This window comes from Mauremys reevesii, linkage group 1 (assembly GCF_016161935.1).
Source record: "Mauremys reevesii isolate NIE-2019 linkage group 1, ASM1616193v1, whole genome shotgun sequence".
In the NCBI taxonomy this organism is placed as follows: domain Eukaryota; kingdom Metazoa; phylum Chordata; order Testudines; family Geoemydidae; genus Mauremys; species Mauremys reevesii.
The window spans coordinates 27,376,063-27,388,334 of record NC_052623.1 but is presented as its reverse complement, the minus strand read 5'-3'; the positions used below and the strand labels follow the sequence as shown (position 1 = coordinate 27,388,334).

The following is a 12,272-nucleotide window of genomic DNA, read 5'->3' as shown; positions in this document are numbered from 1 at the left end:
GTGACCCAAGCACTTTATATCAGCAAAAGTGCACATAACTGTGGAGTGAATATAAGGAGATAATACACAACATTAGCGAAGAGGGTTTGTGATAAATATAAACTATAGTTGAAAACTAATAAGGATTTAATTGCTTGACAGTGTCAGTGTCTGGGAATCCAGAAAAGAGATTTTAGTTACTACAGCTACTAGAACTTGTAGGTCCTTAGCCTTTTCCAGTAAGAAGAGATGTCTAGCAGGCCAATGCGCAAACAACTGAGCTATCTCTTCCCTCTCTAAGCAAGAGTTTAGAGACAGCATTTTAAAAAGTACCTTTAAATTACTAAAAACATTGTCTGGTCTTGTCTATGCAGAAAAACGATGCAGATTTAATTAAATTGGCCTAGATACTGATTTAGTTAAATAGGTGCGATCCCCTTTGGTAGTGGATACTTGGTTCAATTTGCGAGAGCCCCTATTGACGTAGTTTATGTCGGGAAGGTATAAACTTAATTGACATTTTGTATAAAACACTTGAAACCAAATAAGTGTCCACTGTGCAAGAGGTTTGCACTGATTCTGACTTCTAAACCAATGTAGTCAAATAGTACAATTTACTATTTAGGCCTTGGCTACATAGAAATCTTAATACTACAATCTATTACTAAACCCTGTTCTGTTAAACTCGCACTGGAGTTTAGAACAGGGACAGAGCTCTAATGAAATATAGGCTTCTAGCATGTTGTTCACAGCCACAAATACAGTTGGTTAATGTGTAGATTGTAAAACCAGATGCCACTGCTTTCCCTGTGGTGGCTCTGCGTGGGCATAGGGAATTCCTGAATTCTAACCCCACTGCTGACATTCCTATTGTGACAATGAGCAAGCCTTGAAATCTCTTTGCCTTGGTTTGCCTAGCTCTACAATGAGAAGAATATTAGCCTGTCTCTCAGGGCGGGTGTCACTAGGCCTAATGTTTGTAAAGTGCTTTGAAGGAGAAAATCACTATGCAAGTGTGAAGTATCGTGAACTTGGTTGACACTCCACCCAGAAATGTTCCCTTTACCAAGAGTAGGGTAACACCCAGCTTGTTTCCTCATTACACATACCAGCAAACAGGTCTTCAGCTTCCCATGCAACCAAATGTCTGGTTTTAATAATCCATTTCTGTCCAGAATGCCTTTTTTAGATCCCTCCCCCTTTCATTACATTTTCTGCTTTCATATTCTGTCATGCTGAGACCTTTTTTCTTTCTTTTCCCTCTCTCTGTCGTCTTCTCTACCAGCTGTCTGCAGCATCCAGCCCTTCCAGTCAGAGTCCTCACAGAGCCTCAGGAAAGGATCCCTTTGCAGAGCTCTCTCTCCAGGATTTCTTGTAAAACAACTTAGGTATTGCTCACTATTCTGGGAAGATGGTGGTTTTTATAAAGTGAAAGATCATTTAAAGAAACAGTTCTGTTTTCTTGGAAACATATAGTTCTGTAGTGATATTCATAATACACTGAACAAGTTAGTGTCGCACTGGGGGCGTTGTACTCCTGCTAGGTGCTTTGTTAGACATGACATATCTTCACTGCATCTACTCTAAGTGCAAAACCAGGAAGAATCAGTTACAAAACACATCACATTTGATGCTTGCCAGGAGCTCCCTAACCTCGCAGAACTTAATTTTTTTCTTGGAGCTTACAGAGCCAGTTCATTAATTATATATGTTAGACCCACATTATTGCTGAAGGAGTTTTATAGTATGTCACTGGAAACCCTGAATAACGTGGTTTCTTCTTCAAGTACTATTGTATTCCACTGAGGGGTTATACGCATGCACCATGCACTCAGAGTCAGAGCTTTTGAAAGTAGTACTGTTTGGTGGTCCGCATATGCGCCCTGTGCCAACCTGTGGTCTTGCCTGAGGCGATAAAGGACATGGTGTGTTGCCAGCATCTCCAGTTCCTTCACACCGCCGCATGGTCCAAGTCAGAGCTTCTCCTCCCGTTGTCCTTGTGATGCACTTCTCAAAACTATCCTTAGTACTCTTAGTAGTTTAGATTTCTTAGTTGTTCTGCATTTACTTTTTGTTTTCTGTTCGATTCTTCCTCTCATATGAGATTTAGGAGTTGGGACGCGGCTTTAGCGGTGTTTCCTGCCAAACTTTACCTCTTCCCTCCTTGGGGGAAGCCCACATCGTGTCCAGGTGCAGTATCTGTCTCTCCTTACCTGTTGTATTTGGGAGAACTGGACGCTTCATCTCAGGAAACACCGTATGGAGTCTGGCATGGGATTGACATCAGAACCTAGCCACGGAGGCCCCCTCCATACATTGGCCTGAACAGGCGAAGAGCGCCTCCTCTGCCACGGAATGCAGGCCCTACCTGCAGAGTTGGTTTCTGGCACCGTTGTCTCAGGCTACACAACAGCAGGGTCAACTGGGTTGGCCATACTGGAGCTCGTGGCCACAATATTCACCCTCCGAACAGTCCCGCTCGGTCTGGGAGTACTCCCCCACTTCACCACCACAATCCTTGTCAAGTAGGTGCTCCAACATAGCACTGGATGATGCACTGATTAGCCCAACTCCAACAGTACTGATAGATCCGAAGAGGCATCCCTCATCTTCCCTGGATGCAGCCGCCTCTTCGATCCCTTTCTCCCCACCAGATGGCTATTGCCAGTTCCAAGAATTGCTGCAGAAAATAGCTAACACTCTACAGATTCCCTTAGAGGAGGTACAAGACCGTCATTGCCACCTGCTTGACATCTTCGGTACCGGCGAGAGTGGTCTTGCCAATCAACGATGCCATCCACCGGCTGGTACACAAAGTATGACACACCCCAGCCCTGTGTCCACCTGCCTCAAAGGGGGCTGAAGAGATACTATGTCCCCACCAAAGGGTCAGACTTCCTGTTTTCTCATCCTCCACCAAACTCATTCGTTATCCAGGCAGCGTCAGAGCATTTCAAAAAACGCCTCCACCCCATCCAATACAACGGGTAAGAGAATGGACCCCAGGGGCAGAAAGATCTTCTCGGCGGACTCCAGTTTCATATTTCAAACTACTTAGCCCTGATGGCCAAATATGATTTCATGAACTATGGGCGATTGGCAGAGTTTGCAGACAAACTACCATCACAGGATCACAATCCACTCCAGGCAGTGTTAGAGAAAGGCAAGTTACTCACCAGATCCATGCTTCAGCAGTGGACTCCACAGACCGATATTGGATCTTCACCTCAACTGCTCGATTTCCAAACCAAGATTTTGTATGGTCACACTTGCAACAATCATTCCCTCCTTAAAAAAAAGGCATCTGATTGATAGATATACAAGATATCGATATACACCGAACTCTTAGAACGTTCCTGAGGTTCAAGGTGGGGACTTGGCATCTTCAATACAGGGTCCTACCATTGGGACTCACCACTGCCCCACGAGTAGTCACAAAAGTTTTCTTGGTAATGGCAGCCTGTCTCGGATGTTAAGGGATCCTTGTTTTTCCCTCTCTAGATGACTGGCTGATAGCAACACTGTACAAAGAAGCAGCCCAGGAGTTGACATCCCAACTGCTGCTTCTCCTCTTCTCCCCAGGGGTCAGTGTCAACATCAAAAAATCAACTTTAAATCCTACACAATCCCTGGAGTTCACAGGAGCTCTCATAAGACAAGACTTCTGCCTGATCTTATCTACCAAGGGAAAGATTCCAGACAAGGAGGGATTAATCACTTTGGTATCTTCCACACATGGCAACCTGTATATACGTCACACCCTTCGCTTGCCTACACCTGCACTGCCTTCATCTCTGGCTACAAAGGGTCTACTCCCCCATGCATCAATCCACACGCACACTGCTCCACATGCCATCAGAAGATTTCTCCTCTCTCCAGTGGTGGATGAACCCACTACAAATCTGATCAGGGATGAGCTTCCTCCCATCCTTGCCCACCATGACAATTATACGATGCATCTCTCACAGGCTGGGGCTCTCACATCGGTGATTGCTGTTTCCACTGTTCCCCTAAAAACCAACCCAGGGTCACACTTGTATTAGTTTTATTACAATGCTGCTGTTAGGTCAGATAGAAAAGAGATGGAGCTTATTCATACACGCACACATTCCCGGCATTCATACCCTCATGCACCCACACACTTACACAGGCAGAGAGTTACCGGAGACAGCATGGAGGCCAAGAAGCCGAAGCATGGTAGATCTGGTGTGTCCGCCTGCGGTCACGAATCCAGGCTGCTGAGCAGGTCAAGAAGCCAGGGGCTTGTGTGCATGCCACCGCCGCCTTCTTTTGGAACTGGGTGGCTCCTGTCACGTACACTGAGTTTTCTTTCTGTGTCTGTCACCGAGAAGCATTCCCAGACCAGTTCCTTTCATGCATACCAGGTTCTTCTTTTCTTTAAAGCACTCCATGATTTCCTTCTCAGGGCAGATTATATTAGACACACCTGGCTCCGGGCTCCTTTCTCCTTGCAGTTCCTCTCCACCCAGTTCCACATACACTCCCTTGTTCACACTCCCTTATCTTCCCCACACCCTTCCTTGTTCACACTCTCTGATTGTGTGATGGGATATATTACACAGCTTGGAAGTTCATACAAGTGGTAACTTGAAAAGGTTACAGAGCTTGCAAAGGTTACAAAACTTAAAAGGCTATGCTAACAATAACTGAAGTTAAAAAGTCTGCAAAAAGGTTGCAGAACTTAATGATGCAAGTTATAGATCTTACAAGGGCATTTGAGCAGAGGCTTTACGTAACATTTCCTGCCCCTTGGTCACCCCAAATTGCGGTGACCATCCAAAGGGGGATGGCCTGCCTCCACTCATCCATGCCAGTGCTTCAACTGCCAGAACAATTCCAGATTTTCATTACATGTAGCATGTCCACAGTAACAGAAATACATATCAAAATATTGACCGGAGGATGTAACAATGAGCGTCAAACAGCCCTTCTCATGTACAACATTTAGATGAAAATCAGAACATTTGGTGGGAAGGTAAACGATTGGTAAAGGGGGTGGTTATCACAGGCTTTTGGATGGAGGTGTGGCCACCATAGGGATAGGTATGTGACTGACAATTTGGCAGGAGACGGAGGGGTAAGGAGATGGAGGGGTCTAGCTGGAGTTAGAGGGCTGTGAGAATGGTTTGTTGCTATTCCTTGCCCAATACGGTGTCTTCCCTCTTCCCAAACACCACACACCATAATGCTAGCAATGAGACAAGCACTACAAGACAAACATAAAACATGAAACACGAAACACAGAACATGAAACAACATAGAAGTTTTGTTACGACGATGCACCATGGTACATTTCAGTTGTTCTTCAGTTGGTACCGGCTCTTCCTGGTGCTCTTAAAAAAAAAAAAAAAAAAAAGGCTGTGAAAAGGACTTAAACATTGTAAACTGTAGGCTGTTGTAGAGAGGAACATGGAGTCGAGGTCGTCTCCCTTACATGCTTGAGCTGTCCCTGATGGACCCACTTTCCCTGGGGGCCTCGGTCAGTTTGGAACGTTGTATCACTTCCCATATTACAAATAGTAAACGGCCCCTCCCACCTTGCTTGGAGGGGCTTAGTGTTCCATTTCATGTACATTACCTGATCACCCACCTGCCAGGTAGGTGGTTTCTGTCGCCCCTTGTCCATTTTTTCCTGAGCCTGTCCCATTGTTTGCTGCATGAGCTGAACAGCTTGAGGAAGTTCCTCCCTTAGAAGTTTATACCATTGGATCAGTTCTGGACTGGTGGGGTCGGACAGGGAGGGGACCGATTGTGATCGCATAAGGCGCATTGGTCATCCAAACATTAATTGGAAAGGCGTCACTGAGCTACTGTACCGGGATCTGCTCCTGATTACAGCTAGCACTAAAGTCAAATGTTTAGTCCAGGCCCCCCCTTCTCTGACAGGACTTTAGACAATGCTGCTTTGATGGTACAATTCATACCCTCCACCTGCCCAGAGCTATGAGGGTGCCTAGGAATATGCAGCTTCCGCTGTATTCTGAAAGCATCCAACAATGCCTTCCAGAGCGCCGACACAAACTAGGGTCCCCTGTCCGAATCAGTTACCTTGGGAGATCCATATCTACAAATGATCTCCTTGAACAGAACCTTAACTGTTTTTTCGGCGCTATGGGTTTTCATGGGGAACGCTTCTACCCATCCCGAAAATGTGTCCACTATCACCAAAAGTGAGGTACATCCTCCTTCCCCGGGTGGTAACCCTTCAATAAAATGTACCTGGAGGCGAGCCCACAGACTTCCCAGCTCTCACTGATGACCTAAAGGCAGCTGATCCTCGGATTCCCCTGGTTGGTGTGGGTTAAAAGCAGCGCATGTAAGACCATTCTGTACCCAATTGGTCATGTCCTGTCGCTGTCCTGGCCAGCGGGCTATGTCTCTAGCTCGTTGCAGAGTCCCTTCCACACCTTGGTGGGCCAATGCATGGGACCAACATATAATTTCCTGTCGATCCTACCGTGCTGGTACTATTACTGGGTGGCCCTCTGGGTGTCCATCTTGGTTCAGCTGCTGACGCAGGGCCCCTCTTGTGGTGACAGCAGCCACCACAGGGGCTATTTCTAAACCATCCACTTTATTGTTAAAAAGGGCTTCCACTCACGAGTCTGCTCTCTGATGACCTTTAACATATCCTACTAACAATTGGTTAGAGTTAGCAGTGACCCACTGGTTCACACCCTCCCAGTCCTTACGATGGACCAACTCCTTCCCGTCAGCACTTCTCCAGTCACTACTGGCCCATTGTGGCATCCTTTTAGTCAATCCTCCTAACACATACTGAGAATCTGAAAAGACCACCAAAGGTCCCAGACATGATTCCCAAAGTGTTAAACATTCCACCAATGCCTTTAATTCAGCCAGCTGTGCCGACCCATGGGGCCAAACTCGCACTACTGACTTATCTTCCAGATTTATTACTGCGCTCTGAATGTGTTTTTTTCCCTCTTGTACCCAAGCTGCCCCATCTGAAAAGCAAATGTTGGCCAGTGCTGTTAGGCTCCGTGCTTGCTCTGTTGAGTTTACCCAACCCATCAGCACTGGATTGGTCTGTGGCACAAGGCACTCATGTTTTTCCCCTTTTGTCTGAAGCAAGACCCCTGGTAGTTGCCCAGCACCTGGGGTATTTTGGTATTGGATTCCTCGATTTACCAAGGCCAGGGTCCACTGAGCCATCCTTGGGTTATTTACTCCTGCTTGGGTGGGGTTTCCTGACAATATATATTTTAAGGGGGTGTGGGTGCTCTGAATAATAACTGGATTATCTCCCAGCACCACCGCCCCTACTTCCAGCACCCATATTACTGCCAGACATTCCCTTTCACATATCGCATTTGAGCAGAGGCTTTACATAACAATTGCATGACACAAAGCACCTGGACAGCATGAAAGTCCAGGATGCACATAAACATATTGGAATTCCAAGCAGTACGCAAAGCTTGCTTAGGCGTTCCTGCCAACCATCCAAAACCAACGCATTCTTGTCATGTCAAGACACCACCACCACAGTCTTCTACATAAACAAGGGGGACAAGATCCAAGCCCTGTGTGCAGAAGCTATTCACCTTTGGGTGTGGTGCATCACACACCATATTCTTTTGACAGCAGCCTACCTGTCGGGCACCCAGAATGCGATTACTGATGCTCTCAGCAGAAACTTTGCAACCAACCACAAATGACTCTATAATCATTGCATGACTCTATAATCATGGACATCTCTGACCAATGGGGAACCCTGGTGAGGGATATTTTTGCACCCCATAACAATACCAAATGTACCCAATATTGTTGGAGGGGAGGGGTTGGAATTCAATCACGGGGACGCCCTAGTCCTCAATTGCTTGGACCAGACGAATTATGCCTCTCCCCCCCCACCCCCACCCCCTTACTGCAAGTGATTCATAAGATCGGACAGCAGAAGGCAACAACCATCCTGATAGCCCCATTCTGGCCTTGCTGATTGTGGCAACTGCTCCTCCTGAATATCGAAGCACCCTCCACTCACACTTTGAACATTCCCAGAGCTGCTGACTCAACACAATGGCAGACTCAGACAATCCCCCCACACACACTTTTCACCTCTTGGCTTGGTTTTTGAATGCACACCTCCACTAGTGCAGGAATGCTCTATGGCGGTATGAGATGTCGTCTCAAGCGGCAGGAAGGAGTCCACAAAGCGCTTGTATCAAGCCAAGTGGACGTTTCATTTCCTGGGCTACCAAACAGGGCCTTGTCTCTGAAGCTGTGGGCATCCCACTACTCCTGGAATATTTCCTTTATCTGAAGGACTCAGGACTGACCACCAGTTCCATTAGAGTGTGTGCAACTGCCATAGGCGCCTTTCATCTGCTAGTAGACGGTCATTCAATCTTCACCCGCTCTTTAACTGTGCAGTTCTGGAAGGCTCTTCCGTTGAAAATACTGTCCCATTCAACCTATCGCCCCCAAAAGGCCCTTAACTAGTCCTCACCTTACTGATCACCATCTTCAAACCTATGCCTGCTCTCTCTCCTTTCCATGAAAGTCGCCTTCCCCATTGCCATTTTCATCGGCTAGGAGGGTTAGCAAACTGGGGGCCATGATGGCTAACCCCCTTCACCACTTTTAATAAAGACAAGGTCTCTTTACAATTCCACCCCAAGTTCCTTCTGAAGATGGTTTCCCAAATCCACCTCACTCAACCCATACACTTTTATCTACTTTCTTCCCCAAACCTCATGCCTTAACAAGGAAAGAAGGCTTCATTTGTTACATGTTTGAAGGGCATTGGCTTTTTATCTTGAACAAACAAAGCCCTTTCAGAAATCTCCCAGGTTTTTTGTTGCCATAGTGGAGAGAATGAAAGGACAAGCCATTTCCACCCAGAGAATTTTCAAGTGGGTGTCAGGGTGCATTATGCACTTCTATCAATTCCATCTGAAAGGATTTGGGCCCATTCCACGAGAGTGCAAGCATCAACTACAGCTACACTCCACAACGTGCCCCTCGCAGACATATGTAAGGTGACCACATGGAGTTCGGTACACACTTTTTTTGATGCACTATGCTCTAGTGTATGATTCTGCAACGGACGCTGTGTTCGGAGCAGCAGTCGTCCATTCCAGAGGCTCCTCGTACCATCCTCCGACATAAGGACTGCTTGTTAATCACCCTCAGTGGAATACAATAGGGACCATCGCTCGAAGAAAACAAGGTTACTTATCTGTAACTGAATGTTCTTGGAGATGTGTGGTCCCTATCTGTATTTGAAACCCACCCTCCTTCCCCTCTGCTGTGGAGTCAATAGCTCTGCAGTAGAGAAGGAACTAGAGATGCGGGCAGCCCACCGCACCCTTTATCACCTGGAGCAAGACCACAAGGCTACATAGGGCACATGCGCAGACTGCCAAACAGTACTACTTTCAAAAGCTCTGGCTCCAGGCACATGCACATAACCCCTCGGTAGAATACGGATGGGGACCACACATCTCAACATTCAGTTACAGGTAAATAACTTCAGGTTGTTTTGGTTGAGGCGTAACTCCAAAAACAGTGATTCACAGAAACTATGCTCAAGCAGTGCAGTTATGAAGCTTGCTAAAGCCCATTAATACTAATTTTGCTTCTGTCCATTGGAAACACAATATGATTCTCCCTGTTTTGCGCTCCTCCTTTACTAGACTGCTGGCAGCATGCATACCAAACTCCTGACTGAAAAATGAGGGACATTTGTGCTCATCGAGTGGAGACCACCTGGCAATTATTTCAGTAGGAAAATTTGTGGATCTGTTTTTTGCAACAGGCATACAAAATTCTTACGAATATTTACCATCTGTGGTATACAGTCTAATTGACCGTCTTCACCATGATGAGCGAACTGAACTATTATCTGCTATGGAGAAATAGGTACTACACCTGCTAGCTGTTTCTATACAGTAAATGGCATTGAAGTTTTCTTTTGCATCAACAGTGATGTTAATGTGTCTGCTTTAAATGTTTTTAAAGCATATATAATGAAATGTGTGTGCAAATATAAACTAATTTGGAAACATTACCCTTTAAAAGAACTGATTTTAGTGTGCATAACCTAGGGAGAACTGAATGCTATCTTTCTAGAGTAAAGAGAAATAAGACGTTGAGCTTTTCTTTTGATGTCTTAGTGTTAGATTAGTTTCTTACAATGCTTGGACAATGACAATTTTGTGATGGCTACTTCATTTTTCTGATCTTTTGGACAAATAGTGCAACCAGTGCACAGTAACACTACAGAAGAGTGCGTACTTGGAAAGAAATCCCAAGGGCTTGTATACATCTTCATTCTTGCTGTAAATTTTTATTTTGATCAGCATCTTTGGAACTTTTATTTCTGATAGTCTGGATATGGAGGACTTTCCATGCCCAACACATTTTAAGGGATCAGAGACCTTTATTTCTAAGTAAGTCTCATTATATTGAGTAGAGAAAAGTTAACTTTGAATGTTTTTTGTCTTTCCAGATACAGTTTATGTAATCATGCCAGATGGCAGAGAAAGGAACAGCTCCAAAAAGACACATGCTCAACAGCAAACCCCTACTTCCAGCAAAATCCAAATTGCTGTATTTTAACTCCTCCTTTAAAATGATGCAGGAAAATCATGAAGGCCCACAAAAGAAACTGGGACAACTCTTTAGGAAAGTGTCAATACATGATATAAAGCCAAGAATTCCCCGGATTTAAGATGTTCTTTTCTGGTGACTAACGCGTCAGTACTTTCAACTCCTATTAATATCCATAATCAGTAACATACAAAGAGAAGCTCTTATTCTGAAATTGTAAGATTTGTATTTGGAAATGCTGTGGGGAATGAAGATGAGTGTCCTTTACCATAACTCAAAACAAGGTTTTTCTTTGGGGGATCAGATCCTAACTGTTACTTCTGCAGTTATCTTTTCTTCAGTCCTCACAAATGTAGACACAGCAATGAAAATTAACTTTTCTTTTTAAAAAAAAATTATATATTCAGTTTGCAGTAGACATTCCTTATGTATTGTTTGTATTTATTTATGATTATCAATTTAAGTAACATTAATATTGTATCAAACTCCTTATGAAAATGAGTATGGATGTATACAGTATGTCTGATTTTTTTATCCACAAGAATGATTTTGATTCAAAATGCTTTTCAGCTGACATATAGAGCACTAACTATTTTAAAGGCCTGAATCTTATGAATTCTCAGTCTGTATGGAAATTAGGAAAGTTATAAAATGCATTAATCCTTTATAGTCAATTCTGTGCCTAGGATTTTGCAAGGGAACAGTTAACTGACAAGGAGAAGCACTACATTTTTAATTCAGCATTAGTGCATTGGGAAGGAACTTTATTGCTTTGTGCTTGGCATGTCATTATTTTACATTTGACATAAGGCCTTTCCAGAATGAATGTGAGGAATTGCTTTCACTTTAAGACTTTCCTTTTCTTTAAAAACTCTAGGAGGTATTATGTCAAAAAAGCCTTGATTTTCATTTGGCTAGTGCCATGTTTATGATCATGTACCTTTAAAAAAATAATAAGGGAAGTAGCATCTTTACAAATGACTAGCAAGAATTTAGTTAATGAAGAATTAAAGCAGCACTGTTGATCGGTGCTTTGCGTAAATACATCATAACTTTTGGGTCGAAAGGGGCCTTCAGAAGGATAGTCAATGATATGAAAGCAATTCTGTACATGAATTAAGCATACTTGCTGCATTGTCTCTGCAGATTCTATTTTTGTTTAAAATATTAAAATGTATGTTAGCAAAAATGGGTGGATTTTCAAATAAAATGCAGCTTCCACAGAACTTTTGTTACAGTATGAAAGTATGAGGTGCTTCTTTTCTTTTTGCCTCTTAAAATGGGCAAGGATTATTGTTTTGTTTACTTACTGTACCAAATCTATTTAATTACATGCTAGGAAGTGCACCAATATGAATCTGTCTAGATTTTTATACTGTGCCTCTCCCCACGGTGGTGCAGCACCTTAGTTTTATTGAAGTGAGTGAATACAGCCTCTCACCAAGAGCTGGATCTATTACTTGAAATCATTGGTGTCTGGTGTCTAACATTCTCAAAATGCTTATAGCAGGCAACTTGATGCTTGTAACTGGGTAATGTAGAAAGAAGCAGGAACAGGCTTACACCAGTTTTTCTTACACAGTTACCTCAAATGTTCCAGCCTTAGGCCATGGCTGACCAGCTAGAAGCGTCTTGCTGAGACATCAGTCACTTACTTTGGAGACAGAGTTCCCATCGTGAAAGCAAAGGGCTTACTCAAA

At 44.1% G+C, this 12,272-nt stretch overlaps 1 protein-coding gene across 8 annotated transcripts in view; it reads left to right on the top strand.

Annotated features, from left to right (window-relative positions):
* PICALM (phosphatidylinositol binding clathrin assembly protein) overlaps nt 1-11,812 on the top strand; it is a 128,459-nt gene extending 116,647 nt beyond the window's left edge. For 7 of the 8 annotated variants that reach the window (XM_039511712.1, XM_039511694.1, XM_039511686.1 and 4 more), the window contains 2 exons: nt 1,265-1,367; nt 10,472-11,812. In XM_039511712.1, coding sequence (XP_039367646.1) covers nt 1,265-1,357 — 93 coding nt within the window. In that variant the 3' untranslated portion in view covers nt 1,358-1,367; nt 10,472-11,812. The remainder of the gene's footprint in view (nt 1-1,264; nt 1,368-10,471) is intronic. The other variant, XM_039511664.1, reaches the window with a different exon arrangement.
* The last annotated feature ends 460 nt before the right edge of the window (nt 11,813-12,272 follow it).